This window comes from Pipistrellus hanaki (assembly GCF_964339955.1).
Source record: "Pipistrellus hanaki genome assembly, chromosome: 1".
NCBI lineage: Eukaryota > Metazoa > Chordata > Mammalia > Chiroptera > Vespertilionidae > Pipistrellus > Pipistrellus hanaki.
In genome coordinates, this window is record NC_140503.1 from 166565648 (window position 1) to 166591885 (window position 26238).

Below are 26238 nucleotides of genomic sequence, written 5' to 3' on the forward strand. Positions count from 1 at the left end.
GTATCAGGTGGTTCTGAATAATGGCTGTTTTGTAGTTTAGTTGTAGTTTTGATGTGATTGTTGGAGGAGGAGGCAGGTACTGCATTTACCTACACCACCATCTTGACCAGAAGTCTCTTTTCATTTTCTTAAAGAGAATGTTCTGCTGAGAAATTTTCAATTTTAATGAAGTCCCACATCATTTTTCTCTTTCACGGATTATGCTTTTGGTATTGTATCTAAAAATAAATATCTTTTGTTCACAAATATATCATGCTATTTGCACTGATTAACTATTATGTAAACTGTCAAAATATGACAACAGAGCTATTTTTATGAAAACTGTTTGCATTTGGCAAAACTCAATAAAAGCAAATAATTAAAAACGACTGTTGCTATGCAGGGGTAATACAAATCTAGAATAAGGAAGTAATTGTAAAAATCCATACAGATCCTGCACTTCATTTTAATGAAAACAAAATGCAAATCCTACATAATGTATTATAGATATGATGTATGCAAGGAAGATGGTGAAAAACTCCAATCAGCAGACCCATATTCAAAGAAAAAGTTCTGGCTCTAACTCAAAAGGTTAGTATAGAAATTACATTTAAAAATTTATTGTATTTATCTTAAAATAAAATGTTTAAGTTGCACAATTCAAATACTTTTAAAGAATCTCAAATTTAATCAGTCCTGATCTCTCCAGAATGAAGGCTTCCTTACCTCATGTTGCTGAACCATGTGACTGATCCTCACACCTCATTAGGAGGAACCACTATATCTGTCTCTTATGTAGGACCATAAATCTCCATTAAATAAGATCTGCCATTAGGACCATCAGAAGGCTCTGGAGGAAACAGAATATCAAAGCCCTCACTATAACTGGCAGGCCTTCCTTCCAATGTGCAAAATGAATTTTAGATCTGAGGGCCAGTACCAGTTACAAGGAGCTACTAGAACTTGTCTTAGCAACCTTAAGACTAGGTAATTCTACCTTGCCTTAAAATCCCGCTTTCCTCAGAAAATATGCACCTCTGCTCATGTATGCTCTTCCATTTTCTCATCTTAGAATCCTTTGGGCTTCCTCTCCCCATTTAATTTCTTTTCAAATTCTTTCATGATGCTACCTCAAAGTCCAAAATATTGGTTAATAAACCTATTACACCCTCAATTACTCCATGAAATGCTTCTTTTAACGAAACTGCATTATCCTGGAATGTTCTCAAGTGAAGGCAATTCATGTTCCTTAGAGTCAGGATATGGAATCTATGATCTTCTTAGCACAGTGTATTTTCCAGAGATCATAGTTCCTCTACCCTGTCAAAAAAATCTGTTCCCATGAGGTACAGGCCATCTGGCTGTACCATCTCTTATAATTATGTAACAAATTCATGGTCACTACTCTCTGTTCACTGAAAACATCACTGGCCTCTCACTCAAAGTCTTCTTTCCCCAATTCTGCTGTCACTCTTGCCTTCAAATTCAATGACAAATGATCTAATATCTAGAGCTCAGTTCCTTGGTGTCATCTTAAGAGACAATTCTTTATCACTAAAACCTCCTATTTTCCTAGCTCAAGAATTCTCAATATATATGTCCTATGGCTTCCCTATGATGTTCAATTCATTAACAAGTCTTTCTCCCTTTTTAGAAACCTCCTCTGTCTTTACTTCCTTCCCTATAAAAAATTAGATTATAAGATCTTCATTTCTTCCACTTTATAGATAATATGCTAAACTCTCGTCTTTTCATAGCATCTTCATAGAAAAGGCACAATACTATGAAAAATCACCTGTCTGTTTATTTTTTCTCTACATCTCCACGTAGGTAGCTGAGTATTTGGGGTGATGACGAGAGGGCAATCTACTCTTCCGTGAAATCAACAATATTAATGAGGCCTTTATCCCTGTCTTGAAATTCCTAATTAATATATTCAATTAACTCTCCTATTCTCCAAAAGATAATTTTTTAACTTCCTAATTTTTAACTATGTTCTCTTGTTTCACTCTTTGAATGACTCTTCAATTCAACTTCCCTTCTTCTCTTAAGTCAATTCATTCCCCTACCCTGGATGCCATTGCTTTCTCCCTTTTCAGGTATTATGTACCACTGATTGATCTTCCTCTCTCTCCTGTATCTCCCCCATCTTCCCTTCTTATATGATTGGAGTCTCTACCATTTTAAAAGAAAAAGCCCTTATAGATTAAAGGAGAATAATAATCTTATAATTTCCAGATATGTAGAAAAAATTCAAGATTCACTGATAAAAACACTTTGCAAAAATCAAACTTAATGGTAAAGGCATCAACATTTTCATTAAGGTCAGCAACATTTAACACTATAAAGATTACAATTAAATAAGATGAAAAGAAAAGTGGTATAAGAATTGAAAAGGGGAAAAAAAAGATTACTCTTATTTGTAGAAAATGTGATTATCTATACAAAAAGCCCATTAGAACTAACTAGATATAAGATCAATATACAAAAATAAAGTAGTAACTACCAATTTGAGGATGTAATAGAAAGATTCTGTTCACATGGAACAAAAACTATAAAATCCCTAAGAATGAATCTACTAAAAAAGGTATAAGACTCTTTTGCTCAAAATTGTAAAACATGAAAGAAAGATAAAACCTGAATAAATTAAGAGATATACCAGGGTTTATGGGTGGAAAAGTCATAAAGAATACAGTAAACATGGCTATTCTCCTTAATCTGTGAAGTCAATATATTTCTAAACAAAATTCTAACAGGGATTTTCATAGAACTTGATTAGTAAACAAATTGCATTCAAATAAAAGAACAAAAAAGAAAAGGCATGTGAAAACAATTTTGATAAGAGCCAAGACAGGAGATTTTCCCTCTATTCTAAAAGGTAGGAAAGTTTTAGTAATTAAGAGTGTTATTTTGGTATAGACAAACAAACTACTGGAACAGAACACAGAACTCACAGACTTTCATACATATGAAAATTTAATTACAAACTTCATACCATTGTTCAAATGCAAAACCCATGTTAATTAAATGTAAAAGACAAAATTTTATAATCTTTAGTAGAAGAAAATGATGGAAAATCTCCTTACGACCTTGAGTTAGAGATAGATGTCATACACAAGATACAAAAAATTAAACTATAAAATAGTGATTACATTAAAATTTTAATTTTAATAGAAACAATATAAAGAGACTAGAAGATGTATAATGAACAAAGGATTAGTATCCAGAATACATAAAGAATTTCCAGTAACCAACAGGAAAGAAAAAATGGTCTAATACTAAAATGAGCAAGTAGGTAATTCAGAGGGATAAAAAACAAAACAAAACAAAAAAAACAATGAAAAATAGATGGTAAATATATCCATAAAATTATGCTTAATCTCACAACTTTAAAGAAATGAAATAAGGTACCATCTCACATCCATCAAATAAGTAAATAAGAATCGACAAGGATATGAAAATACAGAAACTTGGAAACAAGACTAATGGATAGATAGATAAAACTATTTAAAAAGCCATTTAGCAAAATCTGATTAGAAATGATGCCATAGCTAGTGTTCTCAGTGGTTAGAGCTGTAGCTCCCTACTGAAGGACAATGGTTTTGATTCCAGGTCAAGGACAAATACCTGGGCTGCAGGTTTGATCCCCAGCTCCGGTTGAGACACATGCAGGAGGCAACCAATCAATGTGTCTAATACCAATGTTTCTCTCTCTCTTTCTTTTTCTCCTTCCTTCCCTCTCTACCTCTATTTCTAAAAATCAATGGAAAAAATATTCTTGAGGATTAAAAAAGATGAAAAAAAGAATAATTCTATTTGTAGGTATATTATGTAGAGAAACTTCACACACAAACAGATATGTGAAGACTTCACAACAGTTTATATTAGCAAAAACCAGATACAACCTGTCAGTTCAATTTAAAAAAAATAGATCAGAGTACATACTACAGAATGATATGTAGCACTTAAAACTAATAAATTAGAGTAACATGTATCAATATAAATCTCATATATGAATGGCAAAATGTAAGCATTTGATATAATTAAATGGTAGGTGCTCAAGTGTTTGTTATGCTATTTTCTATTGTTTTCTGTATGTTTAAAATATTTCATTGTCAATAAAAAATTTAAGAACATAAAAACCATCCACTGTTTCCCTTGTACGTGAGCATTGTCAAATATACCAAAAGGTTGCCAGTTTGATTTCTGGTCAGGGCACATGCTCGAGTTGTGGGCTTGATACCCAGTAGGGGGCATGTATAATAGGAGGCAGCAGATCAATGTTTCTATCTCACATCTATGTTTCTCTCTCTCCCTTTCCTTACCTCTCTCTCTAAAATCAAGAAAACAAACAAATAAAAATAAAAAACACACAAATATCCGTGTCAAACCTCCAGTTCATGTTTACCTCTCTCCAGTGTTTCTTCCAAATTCTAAGGTTTACTTACTATTCTACTTTTCCACTTCTAACTCACTCCTTCAGACTGTAATCTGAATCCTGAGGCAAATACTATTATACAACTGTTCTCACAAAGGTAACTAATGATGTCCATGTTTTAAATCCCCCAGACACATCTCTGCTACCCATTCCCCAGATCCTTTTAAAAATGCAGTTTTCCTCTTGTCTCTCAGCCTTTTCCTTCTCAGTCTCTTTTACTAATTACTCCTTCACTATCCCATAATTACTGGCATACCTTAGGTTCTGTCCTAGCATTTCCATTCTCATTCTGCACTCATCCTAAGTGACTCATTTAATCTTTCTTGTTTATCTAATCTTGTTTTATTTATCCTCTATAGGCTGAAGACTCTCAAATCTTTTTTAAAAATTTATTTTATTTTATTTTATTTATTTTTTACAGAGAGGAAGAGAGAGAGAGAAAGAGAGAGTTAGAAACGTCGATGAGAGAGAAACATCGACCAACTGCCTCTTGCACACCCCCTACCGGGGATGTGCCCACAACCAATGTACGTGCCCGCAACCAATGTACATGCCCCTGACCGGAATCAAACCTGGGACCTTTCAATCCACAGACGCTCTACCACTGAGCCAAACTGGTTTCGGCTCAAATCTTTATCTTCAGGCTGGCTCTCCCCTCTAGATTTATATAACCAACTTCCCACTATAATACTAATCCAAATTAAGTAAATAAAAATAAACTCATTTTCAAATGGAAAAACAAAACTCATTTTTTTTCTTAGGAGCAATGAAGAGTTGACAATTTAACAAGCTAAAGATGAAGAGAAAATAGATATTTGGAGAGGTAAATAAGTATAAAGTACTTTTGGGCTGGGAATATATTTCTCAATCTTAAAAAATCTAAAGCTTTCATTTAGATGGTCTCATGGGGCAGTGGAAAAATAAATCAAAGTCAGGAGCATACAAAAGATGGGAAGGAAAACTAACAGAAAACTCTCCACCTACCCTGTTTCCCCAAAAATAAGACAGTGTCTTATATTAATTTTTGCTCCCAAAGATGCGCTAGATCTTATTTTCAGGGGATGTCTTATTTTTCCATGCGCTAGGTCTTATTTTCAGAGGATGTCTTATTAGTAAGCTGTGAATTCAAAGGGCTTTATCTTCAGGGTGAGAGTGACCAGAAGTTAATTAGTCCTCACAGATCTTGCAGCCTCAGTTTGCATTGCCTGAGTGTTTAATTTGGATTAATGTGATTCCCCAAGGCTTGGCAGAAACTAACATATGCTTTCTTTGAAAGAAATTTTCTTCATCCTAAGTTTTAAATTCCTATATATAATTCTGTTAAGTACAACAACCCATAGTGAAAGATAACCATGTACTCAGAAAACATTGTACCATGGGCAAGAATGAGCAGAGCAAAAGTATCAGACCCACAAAGACTGAAAATATTGGGATTATCCGACAGAGACTATGAAATAATTGTTTCGTATGTTCAAAGAAATAAAAGATAGTTAAAAATAACTGCAGAGAAAAAGAAATTATTGGGTCGGCAACTAAGTAATTGCGGATTTCACACATATATCGCTTAAGTTGAATTTTTAGGTTTACACATTTTGTTATTTGATAGTTGGCTATTCAGCTGTTAATCAGTAAAAAAAGTTTTTTGATCTGTTTGGTAGTTTTCGTTTGGCGTTCGTTGAAAAATGGAAAATCAAAAGGAACATTTTCGTCATATTTTGCTTTTTTATTTCCGCAAAGGGAAAAACGCATCGCAAGCTCATAAAAAGTTATGTGCTGTTTATGGTGACGAAGCCTTAAAAGAACGGCAGTGTCAAAATTGGTTTGCCAAATTTTGTTCTGGTGATTTTTCACTCAAAGATGAAAAACGCTCTGGTCATCCAGTTGAAGTTGATGACGCCCTAATCAAAGCAATAATCAATTCGGACTGTCACAGTACAACACGTGAGATTGCAGAGAAGCTTCATGTATCACATACATGCATTGAAAATCACTTAAAACAACTTGGCTATGTTCAAAAACTCGATACATGGGTTCCTCACGAACTGAAAGAATCACAGTTAACGCAACGCATTAGCAGCTGCGATTTGCTAAAGAAACGTAATGAAAATGATCCATTTTTAAAACGACTGATAACTGGTGATGAAAAATGGGTTGTTTACAACAATATCAAGCGGAAAAGATCGTGGAGCAGGCCAGGTGAACCAACTCAAACAACATCAAAAGCTGATATTCATCAAAAGAAGGTTTTGTTATCAGTTTGGTGGGATTACAAAGGAATTGTCTACTTTGAACTCTTACCACCCAACCGAACGATCAATTCTGATGTCTACATTGAACAACTAACGAAATTAAACAATGCAGTTGAAGAAAAGCGGCCCGAATTGACAAATCGAAAAGGTGTTGTATTCCATCATGACAATGCAAGGCCACACACATCTTTGGTCACTCGGCAAAAATTAATGGAGCTTGGTTGGGATGTTTTGCCACATCCACCATATAGTCCTGACCTTGCACCATCTGATTACTTTTTGTTTTGATCTTTACAAAACTCCTTGAATGGTAAAAATTTCAATAATGATGATGATGTCAAATCGTACCTGATTCAGTTTTTTGCTAATAAAAACCAGAAGTTTTTTGAACGTGGGATTATGATGCTGCCTGAAAGATGGCAAAAGGTCATTGATCAAAATGGGCAATACATTACAGAATAAAGTTATTTAGTTCCATGAAAAAATTGTCTTTGATTTTCTTTAAAAAATCCGCAATTACTTAGTTGCCGACCCAATATATTTAAAAAAATCATACACATTTACCAAAGAACCAAACAGAACTTTCAGAAAAGAAACATTAACACGTTAAGCGTCCTGTCAGTCACTGATGACTGACATTGTACTTTCCATCTGGAAGACAAAACAGGCTGGGCACTTAACATGCTGAAAACTCAATGAACTGCCCTGGCCTGGTGGCTCAGTTGGTTGGAGCAATCTCCTGTACACCAAAAAGTTGTGGGTTCGATTCCCAGTCAGAGCACATACCTAGGTTGCAATTTGATCCCCAGTCGGTGTGCGAACATGAAGCAACCAATGGTCTCTCACATTGATGTCTTTCTCTATCTCTCAAATCAATTTGAAAATAAATAAAACATATCCTTGGGTTAGGATTAAAAAACAAAAAAAAAACAAAAACACCTCATAAAAACTCAATGGATGATGTTAACTAAACTTACTGTGGTAATCATTTCACAATATATGTAAATCAAATCATTATGCTGTACACTTTAAACTTATACAGTGTTGTATGTCAACTATATCTCAATGTAACCAGAAAAAACCCTCAATAAACACATTTATTAGCAAATTAAATATAGGTGAAGAGAGAACTGTTGAAATAGAAAACAAATCAGAAGAAAAAAATCCAGAATAAAGGCTGGAAAAACATAAAGTTGAACAACACAGAAGAAAAAGTAAGACAATAGGTAAGAGTAAAATGACAGATGACAAAGAATTGAATCTGAGTTTAAAAAGAGGAGAAAATGTGGCAGAGTGGTATTTGAAGAGCTATAGCAGAGATTTTTCCAGAAATTATGATAAGATACTAACCTAGATTCCAGATACCTAACAAATATCAAACAGAATAAATAAAAAGAAATCTATACACAACACACCACAGTGAAAAAAAGAATATAAAGTGAGAGTTCTCATTTCTCCCTTCAAATTGCATTCTCCAGAAGTTAACAATTTAATGAGCACAAAAGGAATCACTTCAAATAAATCCTTTCATACTGTACCTCCATCACTGTTGCCCTCCTCTGTAATAATGTCCAGTAGTCTCTCAAAAGCATTTTCGAAAGCAACAATTTTCTGAATTGCGCCATTACTTCTTGTTAGTGCTTGTAGTAGTAAGACACCCTTATGAAGAAAAATAATGTTTAGTGCTGTACAAGTTTACAAGACATTTTAAAATTACTCTCAAAACCCATAGAATTTTAGAAGTGATAGGAATTTCACAAGTTCAATCCCTATAATTCATAGATAAGGAAAACAAGAAAAGAACCTAGATTTAAATCCATGTCTACCGATTCCTAATTCAGTCTCTTTTTCACTGTAAATATAAACATATAATAATTCTTGCATATTCACCAATCACTATACAACTTTCATTATGGTGGTAAGAGTTTAGCATTATATCTATCTCAGGAATGCCTCTGCACATGCTTCCCAATAGTAATTACATTAAATTGTGAATTCAATAATACACTGAGTGGCCAGATTATTATGATCTCTGAATGCATAATAATCTGGCCACTCAGTGTATATCCTATGTATTATAATAAAGGCTAATATGCAAATTGTTCCCTCAACCAGGAGTTCGACCAGCAGGCAGGCCAGCCAATCACCCATGCCCCTCCCCCTGGCCAGGCTGGCCGGACCCCATCCATGCACAAATTCATGCACTGAGCCTCTAATATATATATATATATGTGTGTATATATATATATATATATATATATATATATATATATATATATATATATTTATAGAGCATAATAATCTGGTCACTCAGTGTATAAATCAACAAATATCACATTCTAGCAGAGAAAATTCAGATAGTTACAATTCCCCCAAATTTCCAAAACTCAATTCTGGCATATCCAGATTGAGACAATTCACAGTTTTGCTTTTGACTTTTAGCTTTTCTTAGCTCCTATTATATTGGATTTTATTTACATACTAGAGGGCCGATGCACGAAATGTGTGCAAGGGGCTCAGCCCTCATAGTCCTGGCTGCCTCGACCCTGCCCTGACTTTGTTCAGAAGGTCGTTTTGCTGTTTGGTCTAATTAGCATATTAGCTTTTTATTATTTAGGATTCTGCAACCTCTTATCATTCAAGAAAAACTCCCTGTTACCCATTTCTGCTTCTTTCACTATAAGACAAAGGTATAGCAAATAGGTAGTTCCAAAGTACCAAAAAGACAAGTTAGCTCTTCATTATCAGTACTAGTCAGATAAGTATTCACATAAGACAAAAAAATGCCCATGGCCTTATTGAGCTTGTTCTTTGAATTTTCCTGTCAAGTCTTAACATTAAGATGAGAAAGGCAAAAGTGATTATTTTTGTTTATTTTTTATTTTACTATTATTTTTTAAAGTGACTATTTTTAGATGTAAAATTTTCCTACTGAATGCTGCCAATTTGAGTTTAACTGCTAACAAACGGAGGAAGGAATACAGTAGAAAGCATACTAAGGCTCTGAGTTTGATAAAGTAGGCTTTAAAAACTGGTTGTCTAGGTTTCTAGTTGAGCAACTTTAAGCAAATTACATAAATTCTGAGATTAGTACATTTATGTGTAAAACAAGGGTAATATCTTTGTTACTTTTATATGCTACTTTTAATTTCTCAATACATGTGTTTCTTTTTCCTATTAAGAAATATATTGCTCTAATCAAACATATCCACTACAATGCTATTAAGAATGAAAGTGTACTCACTGGTCTGGTCATTTGAAAGTAAGTGGGCACCAATTCCTTACTTTAAAAACTGACAACTAAAAGGTTGATTTTATTTATCTGGTCTTTCATGTATAAAATGTATTTCAGAATAAATGAAGTAGACTAATTGATGAAGTGAAGTTTTTGTGTAAGATCACAGCTTAATAAATGTAAAGTAATAAAATTATAAAAAATCATCATTTTGAAATTCTCAACAAAATAAGGTATTTAAGCAATAATCAATGGATAATCAGTTGTAATGGATGAATTTAAGGTAAGTTTGATAGCTGTATAATAGAGTGATCTGGCTATAACCACCAGAATCAAACCCACTGATCACTAAAAGTGAGACAGCTAGATATTACACATTTCTTGATGTATTGTAAAATTAAGAACACTGATCAGCTAGGAAATATTCTAGCAAAAAATGAAACTGGAACCTAACCAAATATTTAATTTGCAAAGCAAGAAAAAATAAAGCTGTATATTCTTAGGCTTGTTTTTCAAATTGAACTTACATCATTACGTATAACTTCCCTGGAATCTGCTAATAAGTCCATCAGTCTTGAAACACCTAGAACACACCACCATGTGAAAAATACTGGCAGATCAAAAATACAAACAATGATTCAAATTATAAACAATTTATTAACACATCATTTCAGTGCCCCTCTTTAGGAATGATCCTGACTTTTATTTTTTTTATTTTTTTTAAATATATATTTTATTGATTTTGTACAGAGAGGAAGAGAAAGGGATAGAGAGTTAGAAACATCGATGAGAGAGAGTCATCGATCAGCTGCCTCTTGCACACCCCCTACTGGGGATATGCCCGCAACCAAGGTACATGCCCTTGACCGGAATCGAACTCGGGTCCCTTCAGTCCCCAAGCCGACGCTCTATCCATTGAGCCAAACCGGTCCCGGCTGATCCTGACTTTTAAATCAAAATTATATAAGGAAGATGAGTCACTTACCCATGGGACTAACTAAAATAATTTGCTGCACCTGAGGTCCTAGGTGTTTCAAAAGAGCAGTAAGAAGCTTCACACCGGGCCATCGGACATGGAAATCAAAGTCCTGGAATATAAGAATATAAAATGTTTATATTTAAAACACACACTTTTTTTTTTCAACTTAATAACCACAAAACATTTTTTTTCAAATTTTAAGAAATAAGAGAACAATAAAAAATAAAGTTGATATAAATTATTCAAACTTATTCACTGTTACTGACTAGATAAAACAGTGTTTTATAAAACTGGAAATAAGTTAAGCATTTTAACAGATTACATAGTTCTTAAAATATGCATGTGAATCTCTTGCAATGATACAGCAAATCTCAATATTTTAAAGAGGTATATACATGACGCTTTACCCAAAAGGGTAAAAAAGAAGCTTATTAAGATGACAAAAATGACGAGGTTCTTTATTTACCTCCAACAAAGATAACAGGAGAGTGACATTTTCTTGCTGCTTAATAAAAATTTCTGTAAACTGGCTTCCCAAATCTTCACTCTGTCTTATGGAATTTTCATCTGTAATATTAAAAGATAAAGCACTTCAATATGATGCAGTGTTATGTTAAAGTATTCTTTTTTTTGAAGAAGCTAAGCAGAAATGATAATTTCCTTGGTACAATTATGCTGAAAAACATATCCTTAAATTAATTTTCAATGCCATTTAAATACATATTTTTCTTTTTCTTATTAGTAAATTTATTGAGTAATATTGGTTAATAAAATTATATAAACTCCAGGTGTACAACTTTATAATACGTCTGTATACTCTATTGTGTGCTCACCATCTGAAGTCAGTCTCCTTCCATCACCTCCTTTATCCTCTTTGTCCTCCCTCTGCTTCCCTCCTGGTAACCACCACTCAGTTGTCTGTATCTATGAGTATGTTTTGTAATTTGTTTATTTGTTTAATGCTTTTTTGCTTTCTATATTATTTCTGAATGAAATCATATGGTTCTTGTCCTTTCCCATCTGACTTACTATACTTAGCGTAATACTCTTAAGATCCATCCACATTGCTGCAAATGGTACTATTTGAAATTTTTATTCTTTAAATATTTAAATATGATAAACAAAATATATTTCTCAAGGACATTTTTAGGTTAAACTAATTAGGGTACAAGGAAACATATTGGGGTGATGGAAACATTCTATCTCTAATGTGATTATAGTTACACTACTGTTGTAAACATTTGCCCAAACACACAGGACTATAAAACCCCAAAAAGTAAATTATAGTGTATGTAAATTATGCCTCAAAACCTCCTGTCTTGAAAACATTATTGAATATATAGTCCTTACTGACTCTGAGTGTTACTGTGTTAATAATTTAATTATAAAATTAACCACTTACTTGCAGATTCCTCCGTATCTTTTTTTAAAAAGTTAGCAGTTTCATATTTGTCCTTAAAACTTTAGTCTTTAGATTAAACTATTGTTTCAATGTAGTTTGTCAAAAATATAAAGGATCACTAATAACTAGTGAAGCACCAACTGCCAAAGCAAACTATCATTTAAAATTTGCCTATACTATTAACACAACTTAGAGATGGCAAATATACTGTTCCCCATTTCCTAACCCACACCAGACACAGCCAATTGATCAAAGCATCTGCTGCACATTAGAATTCTTATACACATATTGCTCCAGGCAGTGACTATAAACCAATGAAGCTGCAATCAAGATCAAACCTATTTATTATCCCTCAAACTGTTCTTTTTCAAATGTGTGATTTTAATTATAAAATATTTCAGAAATAGAAAAAAAATCCAGCACATGATAAGAAAAATAAGCAATCCAACAGTGAGTGATAATCACATCTAATTTTTGTAGAGAAAACAGAAACAATAAGAAACCACAATAGCCGAAACCGGTTTGGCTCAATGGATAGAGCGTCGGCTTGGGGACTGAAGGGTCCCGGGTTCGATTCCGGTCAAGGGCATGTATCTTGGTTGCGGGCATATCCCCGGTAGGGGGTGTGCAAGAGGCAGCTGATCGATGACTCTCTCATCGATGTTTCTAACACTCTCTCTCTCTCTCCCTTCCTCTCTGTATAAAATCAATAAAATATATTAAAAAAAAAAAAAAAGAAACCACAATAAAAAGAAAATGTTTTCCAATATTGACTATGTATCCAAATATGTTGGGTTTACCCTTCAAAAACTGTAAGAAATATCCCTCTTACCTCTTGTATCTGTAAAAGAGTTCAGTTTCTGAATCTTAAAACTGTATTACTTAAAACAAAAAATACTTTAGTTTTAAAAGAATTACTAGCAGCTGTGCTAAGCTTAGAATGTTAGGGAACAAGGGGAAAGGGAGACAGAATAGGAGGCAAAAATAAAGATTAAAAGAGCTTAAAACTTAGTGGTCATAATTTTATGAAAATGGAAGAGCATTTGCTGACATACTGCATAGAGGGGTATGAGAAGCAAAAAGAAAAAGGAAGAAAAAGAGAAAAGGTGATTCCAAGGTTTTGTTTTGAGGAGTTGGAAGGATGGAGCTGCCAGTTACTGAGATGGTAAACCAGTGGGAGAAGCAATTTTGAGAGTATAGAAAGAATATGAAGTTTAATTCTGGAGGTAAGTTTGAGACACCTTATAAAAATTTGAGAGGAGATATCAAGTGAGCAGTTGGATAAATATAAGCATAAATGAGGAGAAGTTTGGGTTCTATATATACATTAAAATGGTAAATATAAATGATATTTAAAGTTACAGGTCTGGATGAAAATGGGCATATATGAAAAACTTACAGCTAATATCACTCTTAATGGTGAAAGACTGAGAGTTTTCCACTTAAGAAAGAGCAAGAATATCCAGTTTTACTACTTCCAGTCAACAACGTATTGGAATCTTAGTGTCATAGGCAAGAAAAAGAAATAAAAAGCATTCTTGAAAAGGAAGAAGTAAAACTTTATAGATGACATGTTTGCCTATGTATAAAATCTTATGGAACCTATAAAAAAAGCTATTCAAACTAGTAAATGAGTTTAGGAAAGTTGTGGGGAATCAAAGGTTAATATACAAAATTAATTGCATTATTACATACTGGCAATAAACAAAGACTGAAATTAAAAAAAACCCCAAAACAATATCACTTGAAACAACACCAAAAAGTATTAAAGACTTATGGATATATTTGATAAAAGATGTATCAATATAAGACCTACACTTTGAAAACTCCAAAATGCTGCTGAGAAATATTAAAGATCCAAACATGTACTAGTATACTGTGCTTTAGTATTAGAAGGTGCAATTTTGTTAAGATGTTAGTTTTCCCTAATTCAACCTACAGGTTCATCAGAATCCCAAAGTCAGTTTTTAAAATAGAAATTGACCAATTGATTCTAAAATTGATGTGAGACTGAAAAGAACCTAAAGAGCCGAAATGATTTTGAAAATACTCACAAAGGAATGAAAAAGCTAGAGGACTTAAGTACATGATTTCAAGATTTATTATAAAGCTACGATATTCAAGAGAGTGTCACATAGACAAAAGGACAGAAATACAGAGAAACAACAGAAATTCCAATAGAAGGGAAAGTCCAGAAATAGATCCATTAGCTCCAAAGGGATCATAGACCTAAATGTAAAAGTAGAAATGGACTACAGATCTAACCATAAGAATTAAAACTGTAAAACTGTAAAAAAAAAAAAAAATCATAGGAGAAAATCTTAGTATTTTAGGCAAAGATTTCATAAATAGGAAACAAAAAGCCTAATTTAGAAAAGAAATAAAGATATATAGGTGGAAAATAAGCACATGAAAAGTTGTTTAATATCCTTATTTATTATGAAAATACAAATTAAAACCACGAGATACTATTTAATACCTATTAAAACAGCTAAAATTTAAAAAGACTGACCATTACACCAAGTATTGGAGAGAATGTGGAAGAATCGGAACTTATAGATTACTAGTGAAAATGTAAAAGGGTACACCTATGTTTAAAATGGCTTGGCATTTTCTTATACAGTCTAACATACACTTACTATTATCACTTAGCCATTCTATTGCTAGGTATTTAATCAAGAGAAATGAAAATATATGTTCATATAAAGACTTGTACATGAATATTTATAGCAGCTTTATTTGGAACTGCTAAAAACTGAAAACAATCCAAATGTCCACCAAAAGAAGAATAGATTAACAAATCACTAAATTTGTACTTACTATATTTATGTAAATTTCTGATGCTTTACAGGGTAATACAGTATGTTTTGTTTATTTAATATATTTAACTAGGAACCCCTTTTAATACAAAGTATTCTGAGACATATCTACACTTTAAGGAATCTAGGTTTAATCAAGAAAAAGTTTCATTCATGTTTGCACTGAATACAAGCTAATGACAGCAAGAAGTAGAGTTAACATAATATTTATTTTGTGGCTTTAATGTATAAAATACTGTAGCTGAATAGTATATAATTAAGAGCTGTTTGGAAATGAACTAGTAAAATATGACCCTGTCCCAGAGATCTATGCTTCCTTCGACTTAACACTGTTAATTTTAAAACGCTGTTAGTGAGAGGAACAGTACTTCCTTTAAGTACAAGACAGCACTTCTGGCCCAGCTGGTGTAGCTCAGTTGTTGAGCGTTGACCTATGAACTACGAGGTCATGGTTCAATTTCCGGTCAGGGCACATGCCCAGGTTGTGGTCTCAATTCCCAGTAGGGGCATGCAGGAGGCAGTTGATCAATGATTCTCATCACTGATGTTTCTATCTCTCTCCCCCTCTCTCTTCCTCTCTGAAATCAATAAAAATGTATTTTAAAAAAAAGACATGTCGAGTCCCACAAAAACTAGCTAAGCAATGAAAGTAACATACAAAACTATTTGGGTGTAGCAGTAAATTAAGCTAAAATAAATACATTTATTATACCTAAAAGTTATGAAAAATTATACCTACTTTACTTGTAACTCATGATATGAGACAAGTAAACCATCCTCTCATTAAATATACTTATTTTAAACCTTCTAGATTAAAGTCTATTTCATATCCTTTATTTTATAATGCTATTCTTATTATAACCTATAAAAGTAAATACTCTTTTTTATAAGATAAATGAAAAAATAAAATAAGAATTAAATGGCCCTTTGATAGTGAAAAAGAAATCTAAGACAGTTATATAGAATTAAAGATTGCTTTTTAAAGAGTCTTTATATACCCTTGAAAACATTTTGAGCCTATTTATATGATTGGTTTTTAACTAAATACATTTATTCTTCAAATGTATTTACAGTTATATTTTTTCCAGAAAATATTTGTGGACCTTCTCTTTGAAATTCTACTCCATATCAGCAGGACGAAACTATTTTATAAAAAGAGATATTTTAACAATAGTCACAACTCAGAGTGAGGGACTATCAAGTTTCTTCTTTTACACCATAGTCAATTAGTTACACGAGCACATCTATATTTTTTAACGTTTGTATGCATCTTCTATAAACTAGTTATGAAAATTACAGGTTTAATAAAGAATCTAGTTAGAAAAATAGCCACAATTTATTAAAACAGACATCTCTGGAATACAAGGGGGGAAAAAAGAATATATCCAAAAATATAGTGATCTATTGTTATCCTACTTACTAGATGATACCTTGTAAGTTACATGGTCTCTGGGATGCCAATTTTAGAAAACAGAAAAATAGCACCTTACCTCAAGGCTGCTGTGAGAATCAAATATATGGACATAAAAGCACTGCAAATTTTAACGTTCTAAACAAGTATGCTGAAACAATAATAGAAACAACAACTACTGATCTGTGCTACCCGACAGGGAAGAGCTTACTGTCACAAGAGTCAAGGCATTTTCTGCTTTCAAACAAGGGATTCAGATGACACAAAAGATAAAGCTATATATATATATACCTTAATAAGTTAGTGTTTTGTTATCTTTTTGTTAGGTCTGAGCAACTTTCTTTTGTACTATTTTAAACATCCTTTAGGTAAGGATATTCCCTTCCTTATTTTAAAATGTTTAGTGTCTAAGAAAAAATAGTAAAACAATACAAAATAAAACTTAGTAACTTTAATTATGAATTAAAAAAATATCAATGTTAAAAGTAAATGAAACTTGAAACAGATCACCAGAAATACAGACAGACAATATTGGTGTATTCTATAAATTAATATAAAAAATGTCAGTAACCAGATGTTATTATACATGCATTAGTTTAAAGGGACAATATCAACTTTAAGTATTTTCTGAACTGGAATACTTTCCAGTTCTTATTGAATAAGGATAAAATTTATGTGTATACATCTGTATTTATACATAGTTAAATGTTATTTTTAAATAAATTGCCTCAAAATTTTCCAGGAAGTACACAAAAAGTAATTCAAATAGATTGTACTTCAAGAGAAATAGCTTTAATTTTGTTAAAAAATGCGCTAGATTGTTTTCTGTTTTCTAGCCAATAAACAGATTTAGCAGTCATAAAAATAAAAAATAGCAATATAAGATGATCAGATATTGGTCTTTAATTAAGGAGTTCTTATATAGTGAAACAAATTGCAATTTACCAGCCAGAATTAAACATCATTTGACAGTGTCCATTTAAATTACCAGAAATTATACCTAAAAGCATCATGCATATGTAAATGCAATCTTTTACCTTCACCATCATCTGAAAAGGTAGACAAAAATGAATAAATAAATGAATAAATATACATACATATATACATACATAAAAAGTGGGTGATAAAATAGTTTATGTAGTAGAATTCACAATACAATAAGAGTTTAAAAATGTCAAGAAAGCAATATAATTTCTAAACAGAAGAGAGTCATATTCATTTTACTCAAATAGCAAAAGAGATATAGCATATGCTATTCAGGATGATGAGACAGATTTTCCAATAAATTAAAGAGTTATAAAATATCTCCAAGATAAAGAACTCTAAAATAAAGTTCATTATGTAAACTTCATGCATTGATTTTTTTATTTTAAGAGAGAGGAAGGTAAGGATAGAGGGAAGAAGAAGGGAAGGGGGGAAGGAGGAAGGAAAGATGGTAGGAAGGGAGAGAGAGAGAGACATGAATCCACCTTTCCACTCATCCATGCATTCACTGGTTGATTCTTGCATGTGCCCAGACTGGAGACCAATCCCCACAATTTTGGTATATGGGGGCAAAACTCTAATGAACTGGGCAACCTGGCCAGGGCAGGTAAGAATGACCCTTTGGTAAAAGTCTAAGTTCCCATTTTAATCTTTCTTAGAAAAAGTGATTCTAGTAAAGAATAGTTTACCTTTTTTTTTAGCCAAAGGATAACTTTTGGATGTTGAATTAAAAATAGAGAACCCAAATATATAAAGTGAAACAATAAAATTGGGACTCTGAACTTGATTATATCATAAATTTATAATCAAGGAAAACCACCTAACTAAAATTTATTGCTGCTATATAATATTTTTTAAAACAGAAAAATCATCCATTATAACAGCAAAAAAAGAGTCTTTTAACATATTATAACAAGTGTGTTGTACCTAATTTTCTTAGAGAAATAACTAGGCAAAATAGGCATCTTCTTCAAAATATGTTTTTGTGTATACTATATTTCAATACTGTCATATGATTGACAGCTTCTTTTACCATGGGTACCCAAATTACATTTACTAAAGATTTTTCACCCCTGGAAAAGTAATAAAGTTTATTATAAGCTAGATATTATAGAGAAATAAAAATATAAGAAAAAGGATTTTTAAGTCTAAAATTTTTATTATTCAATAAACCCAGTTTAAAATGTTCCCATTACTGCCGAGACGGGTTTGGCTCAATGGATAGAGCCTCGGCTTGGGGACTGAAGGGTCCCAGGTTCGATATCGGTCAAGGGCATTTACCTTGGTTGTGGGCACATCCCCAGTAGGGGGTGTGCAAGAGGCAGCTGATTGATGACGCTCTCTCATCGATGTTTCTATCTCTCTCCCTTCCTCTCTGTACAAAATCAATAAAATATATATTTTAAAAAAATAAAAAATAAAATGTTCCCATTACTGATATTCTGTGATATTAATATCTACATATATTTCTGCTCTACTTTTATTTAAAAAAATTATAAACCCAATATCATCTATATTTCTTTATGACTTGTTTACTCAAGATTTTTTAAAGATCCTATTATTTCAATGTAAATTAGACTTACAAAATGCATGCATGCATAAGTCCACCTTTCTGACTGTCTACAATAAAGAAAAACCATTTTGTCCTACTGCAACAGCCAATCTGATAAGAATGTACTCTTCAAAAGCACTTTGAAATGTTAATCAATGCATGTTTTTATACTATGCAAACAGAATGTATTCAGACTTCTAGTAAAGTGTTCCACATACTGACAATAAAATAAATTAATTAATGACAGACTACCTTAATTAAGTAAGCAAGTAATTTTAAACAAAAAAGAAAGAATGTACAAAAGAAATGTGTGGATTTCAAACTTATTCTTATCATGTCACACCAAACAGATTCAATGTAAAAAAGACTTTCCTTTTCTTCTTCTTTTTATTTTTTAATCCCCACCCAAGGAGATTTTTTTCCCACTGATTTTTAGAGAGAGTAGAAGAGAAAGGGAAAGACAGAGAGGAACATCAATGTGAAAGAACACAATGATTGGTTGCCTCCTGCATGAGCCCTGACCCGGGCCCAGGCCAGGCCTGAAACCAAGTTATGTGCCCTTGATTAGAATCAGATCTGGGACCCTTCAGCCCACAGGCTGATGCTCTTAAAAAAGACTTTCTTAATTTAACAAGTTGTTGCTCTTTATAAATTATCATGAGTCCTATGATGAAAGTTTAAGTATTTATTAGGAAAAAACTCATACTGCTCACCAAATAGCATAAATAAAATAGCTTAATTTTTAACCAATAGCCAAAAATGATTATTTAATCCATAGATTACTAATATTCATATTGCTTAACTAAAACCAAATACAAACAGAGGAATAAATATTTTTTAAAAGAGAAGAATTATTTTCCATCTCCAAATTACAAATAAGGCAATCATTTTAAAGACACTTTTCTGGAACTAAACATATGTCTTTCCTTTAGTCATAAAAATGAAAAAGAGAAACACACACATAAAATTAGTACAATCCAGTTTACTTTATGTACAAAATACACAGTAAAAGAAACTTACCTAATTCTTCTTCTTCATCATTAGATATTATATTAAATAGTGTATCCAAAGCATAACCTATTATTTCAGAATCCGAACTGGAAAAAAGAAATAATTACATTTATACACTGCTAGTTAGAGTAAGAACTATTATGACCATTTTTACACAGTTATTAACAAAATTATATAAAATATTAAAAGCATCAAGAGAAAAGCAATTTGTTACCTACAAAGAAGGTCCCATAAGGCTGTCAACTGATTTCTCATCAGAAACTCTACAGGCCAGAAGTGAATGGCATGAAGTATTCAAGGTAATGAAAAACAAGAATCTGAAGCCAGGACTATTCTATCCAGCAGGGCTATCTCATTCAAAATAGATGGTAAAATAAAGAGCTGCCCAGGCACAAAAAGGCTAAAGGAGTTTATCACCACTAAATCAGCACTGTAAGAAATGTTAAAAGGACTACTGTAATAATTAGAAATAGAAAAACATAGGCATAAAAATTAAAATGGCAATAAATAAATACCTATAGATAATAACTTTAATTGTAAATGGTTTAAATGCTCCAATCAAAAGACTTAGGGTAGCTAATGAATAGAAAACATGACCCATATATAAGCTGACTATAAGAGATCCAACTCAGAACTAAAGACTCACACAGGATGAGAATGAATGGATGGAAATGTTAATGAAAATTAACATTTTTAAATTAAAAATTTTCATGCAAATGTTAATGGAAAAAAAAAAGCTGGGGTAGCAATGCTCATACCTGACAAAACAGACTTCAAAATGAAGGCCATGATAGAAGACAATAAAGGGTACTAATAATACTAAAAGGATAAATTCGACAAGAATATATAACCATGAAAAACATATATGCATTCAATATAGTAGCACCTAAATACAGTAGGTCCTCAGGTTATGTCGTAGATCCCTTCCTACAACTCAACATAACAATTTTCGCTGTAAGTCAGAACCCACCTACGTAAGCACTTACATCACTCACATGAAGCACATACACAGCAGTAATGAAGTGAAAGAGAAAAAAAATTAAAAGAAAGATAACAATTCCTGATTTTTACTTGTGGTAAATAAATGACAAAAAACATAAAGCTCATAGGTACATATATCGAAATGACTTAACTTTTTTTTTATATATAAATTAATGGGAGATGGCAATGTAATCATGACGTATGCTGAGTCCGACATAACCCGAGGACTGCTTTTATATAAAAAAAACTTCTTTAAGTACTTCAAGGGAGAGATCGATAGCAATACAGTCACAGTACGACTTTTAACACCCCAGATCTTCCAGACAAAAAAATCAACAGTGACTGTAAATGACACACTGGATCAGATGGATTTAACTGACATACAGAAGTTGCAAATTATACATTCTTCTCAGAATGTACATGGATCATTCTCAAAGATAGACCACATGTTAGGACACAAAACAAGTTTCTACAAGTTCAAGAAGATTGAAATCATATCTATCAAGCATCTTAGATCACAATGGCATGAAATCAGAAATCAACTACAGTAAAAACTCTCAAAAACATTATGTTATTAAATAATGAATTAGTTACCAATTATATCAAGAAAGAAATCAGAAACTTCCTTGAAACAAATAAAAATAAATACATACCAATCCAAAAATCTATGGACTACAGAGAAAGCAGTCCTGAGAAGTTCATAGCACTATAGGCCTACCTCAAAAAACAAGAATATTTTTAAACTATCTAACCTTGCAACTTAAAGAATTAGAATGAGAACAAGAAAAGCCCAGAGTAAGTAGAAGGAAGGAAACAATAAAGGTCAGAGAGAAAATAAATGACACAAGACAAAACAAAAACAAAAACCAAAGATCAATGAAATCAAGAGCAGATTCTTTAAAAAGATAAACAGGATTGACGAACCTTTAGCCAGACTCATCAAAAACAGAGAGAGGACTCAAATAAATAAAATCAGACACAAAAGAGGTGAGGTAACCACTACACCACAGAAATACAAAGGATTGTAAGAAAATACTATGAACAACTACATGCCAACAAGCTGGACAACGTGTATGAAATGGACACATTTCTAGAAAAATACCATCTTCCAAAGTTGAATCAGGAGGAATCAGAAAACCTGAATAGGCTGGTAACAATTGAAGCAACTGACACGGCAATCAAAAACTTCCCAGCAAAACAAAGTCCTGGTCCAAATAGCTAAACAGGGGAGTTTTACCAAACATTCAAAGAAGAACTAACAAACTATTCCAAAATATTCCAAGAGGAAGGTACACTTGCAGGCTCTTTTTACGAGGTCAGCATTATACTGATTCCAAAACCAGATAAAGAGACTACAAAGAAAGAGAATTACAGGCTAACATCCCTGATGAATACAGATGCTAAAATCTTCAACAAAATATTAACAAATTGGATCCAGCAATATATTAAAAAGATCATATACCACGATCAAGTGGGATTTACTCCAGGGATGCAAGGCTGGTTCAATATCCATAAACCAATAAACGTGATACATCACATAAGTAAACTGAAAAACAAAAATCACATGATCATATCAATAGACACACAAAAAAGTATTCAATGAAATCCAGCACCCATTTATTATAAAAACTGTCAGAAAAGTGGAAATCAAGGGATCATATCTTAACATAATAAAGGCCATATATCACAAATCTACAGTTAACACCATACAATGGGCAAAAACGAAAACCATTTCACCTAATAGGAACAAGACAGGACTACGCTTTTACCACCTTTATTCAACATAAAGTTGGAAGTGCTAGCCATAGCAATCTAGACAAGAAGAAGAAATAAAAGGCATCCACATTGAAGAGGAGGAAGTAAAACTCTCATTATTTGCAGATGACATGACATTGTACATAGAAAACCCTAAAGACTCCACCAAAAAACTAGATTTAGTAAGTGAATTCAGCACTGTAGCAGGATACAAAATTAAGAATCAGAAATCAATGGCATTTTCATATACTAATAATGAACTCTCAGAAAGGGAAACTAAAAAAGAAATCCCATTTACTAATACAATGAAAAATTTGAGAAACTTAGAAATAAACTTAACCAAGGAGGTAAAATACCTGTACTCAGAAAATTACAGGACACTGAAAAAAGAGAGGAAGATATCAACAAGTGGAAGAATATTGTATTCACGGATTGGAATTAACATAATTAAAATGTCTATATTACCCAAAGCAATCTATAGATTCAATGCAATCCCTATTAAAATGCCAACAACATATTTCACACATCTAGAATACTCCAAAAATTTATATGGAACCAAAAAAGACCCCAAATAGTTGTAGCAATCTTGAGAAAGAAGAAAAAAGTTGGAGGGATCATGAAACCAGATACCAAGTTATATTACAAAGCCACTGTAATCAGAAGCCTGGTACTGGCCAAGAAGAGGCATATGGATAAATGGAACAGAACAGAGAACCCAGAAATTGACCCAAGCCATTATGCTCAATTAATACTTGACAAAGAAGGCAAAGGGCATACAATGGAGTCAAGAGAGTCTCTTCAATAAATGGTGTTGGGAAAACTGGACAGATACATGCAAAAAAAAAAAAAAAGTAACTAGACCACCAACTTATGCCTACACAAGAATGAACTCAAAATGGATAAAAGACTTAACATATTATTTTGTTAAGTGTAAGTGGTGAAACCATAAAAATCCTAGAGGAAACCATAGGCAGCAAAATCTCAGACATCTCGTATCAATTGTTTGCTGATAAAATCTCCTAGAGCAAGGGAAACAAATGAGAAAATAAACAAATAGGACTACATCAAACTGAAAAGCTTTTGCACAGCAAAAGAAACTATCAACAAAATGAAAAGGGAGAACATATTTGGTAGAACAAACTTGCCAATGATATATCGGATAAGGGGTTAATTTCCAAAATATATAAGGAACACATACAACTTAAGAAAAGGAAGACAATCCATTTTAAAATTGGGCAAAGGATCTAAATAGACACTTCTCCACAGTGGACATAAAGATGTCCAACAGTCATGAAAAAATGCTCAGTCACTAATCATCAGAGAGATGCAAGTTAAAACACATGCAGTATTATCTCACACCTATCAGAAGGCTACCATCAACAAATCAGCAAATGACAAGTGCTGGCAAGGATGTGGAGAAAATGAAACCCTGGTACACTACTGGTGGGAATGCAGACTGGTGGATCCACTATGGAAAACAGTACAGAGTTTCATCAAAAAAACTAAAAATGGAACTGCCATTTGACCTAGTGATTCCACTTCTAGGAACATTCTAAGAAACCCAAAACATTAATCAGAAAGAATATATACACCCCTATATTCATAAACGTATAATTTATAATAGCTAAGATCTGGAAACAACCCAAGCACTCATCAAATGAGTGGATAAAGCCAGTCAGGAAAAGACAAATATTGCATGATCTCACTCATATGTGGAATCCAATAAACAATATAAACTGATGAATAAAATCCAAAAACACAGAAGCATGGAACAGACTGATGAATCTCAGAGGGAACGTGGGGGTTGGGAAGTGGGTGGGGAGAGATTAACCAAAGAACTTATATGCAAATATGCATAACCTGTGGACACAGGCAGTAGTGTAGTGAAGGCCTGGGGTCATGGGGGAGAAGAGAGGGGTGATAAGAGAGGCCAATAGGGAAAGAAAAAGGGGACATCTGTATTACTTTCAACAATAGAGATAAATTAAAAAAATTATAATAAGAAAAAACAAAAGAATTGTAATTGTTTTAATAGATTTATCATTCGTTTCTTCAATAGAGATTGTAAAACAAATTAAAATTTCAAGAAGACTTAAAGAGGCTTACCGATCTGTTTGTAAAACATGGATAAGATGTTCCATTGCTTGAATACCCACTTCCAAACGATATTTCTGCACAAAACAAAAATGTTAAAGAAACTAATATCCAATTTAATAAACTTGATAACTAACAAAGTGTTACAGACCTTAGATAATGATTTGAGAGCACGCACGGCATTTCTTCGATCATCTAGTAAAGTAGATGAAGCTACTCGGTCACAAAGCTTTTGGATCTGTTGAGAAAAAGGAAATAGCATTAACAGAAGAGAAAGCACAAAAAAATAAACATGAAGTTTTCACCAAATTTATATCACCTAATTATGAAAAAATTAAAAATAAATCAACAAATGAGATATAATGGAAATGGTCTTTCACAAATGTAACAGTTTAAGTAATATTATAATATCATTAAATAACTAGGTAATAATTTAGTTTCATTACAGAGATCAAACTGAGACAGTTGAAAAATAAAAGTGGTGGAAGAGACGTCAAATAAAATAAGTCACATAAACTGAGAAATTAAATCAATAGAACCAGAGTTTTCTAAACATGCCTATGACTGTTTGAACCAAGAAGGGAGCATAATCCATAAGGGTAATAGTAGAAAATGGGAGGTTATTTAAAATTTTTTTAAACTATAGTTGTTTATATCATAATTTCACCATATTTAAACAAGAAAATCAGAACTGTATATAAAATTTTTAAAGTTTTAAATGTACCTTATAATCTATAAAGATGAGACATTTCTATTTTAAAAACTTGTAATAAATTTACAAGAATTAAAATTCAAACTGAATTTTAAAATAAACATTGAGCATTATTTACAATAGGAAAAAACTGGAAACAACTGTTCAAAAAGAGAAGAAAAACTAAATGAATTGTGGTAAATTCTTTGGTATATATTTTGCAGCTACTCAAAAGAATTAACTGTATTAATACAAAAATACTATTATTTAACTAGAGGCCCAATGCACGAAATTTGTGCAAAAGTAGGCCTTCCTTCCCCCAGCTGCTGGCACCAGCTTCCCTCCTACACCCGAGACCCAGGCTTTCCTCCAGGTGCTGGCGGGCACCCAGGACCTGGGCTTCCCTGGCAACCTTTCGCCTGGAAGGTTGTCTGGTCTAATTAGCATATTATGGTTTTATTATTATAGATAAATGGTGTGTGTGTGTGGGGGGGAGCAAGTTGTAAAACTATATGTAAATTGTAAACCTATTAAAGCAAAAGTACCAAGCTGTGTATGTAAACTTTCCTAAAAAAAAAAAAAATTAGAAAATTAAAACAATATTTTCTAGAAGAAAAATCTTTGTGAACTTTAATTAGGCAAGATTTCTCAGGTATAT

The 26238-nt window shown here is 32.5% G+C and overlaps 1 protein-coding gene across 4 annotated transcripts in view; it reads right to left on the bottom strand.

The window, feature by feature from the left end:
* The window catches only part of USO1 (USO1 vesicle transport factor), a 70754-nt gene that overhangs the window by 31217 nt on the left and 13299 nt on the right, over window positions 1-26238 (bottom strand). For 2 of the 4 annotated variants that reach the window (XM_084881167.1, XM_084881169.1), the window contains exons 2-9: window positions 25041-25127; window positions 24902-24966; window positions 20069-20145; window positions 17550-17561; window positions 11347-11447; window positions 10887-10989; window positions 10429-10484; window positions 8205-8325 (exon numbers count right to left, since the gene is read on the bottom strand). In XM_084881167.1, coding sequence (XP_084737293.1) covers window positions 8205-8325; window positions 10429-10484; window positions 10887-10989; window positions 11347-11447; window positions 17550-17561; window positions 20069-20145; window positions 24902-24966; window positions 25041-25127 — 622 coding nt within the window. The remainder of the gene's footprint in view (window positions 1-8204; window positions 8326-10428; window positions 10485-10886; window positions 10990-11346; window positions 11448-17549; window positions 17562-20068; window positions 20146-24901; window positions 24967-25040; window positions 25128-26238) is intronic. The other 2 variants (XM_084881170.1, XM_084881168.1) reach the window with 1 other exon arrangement.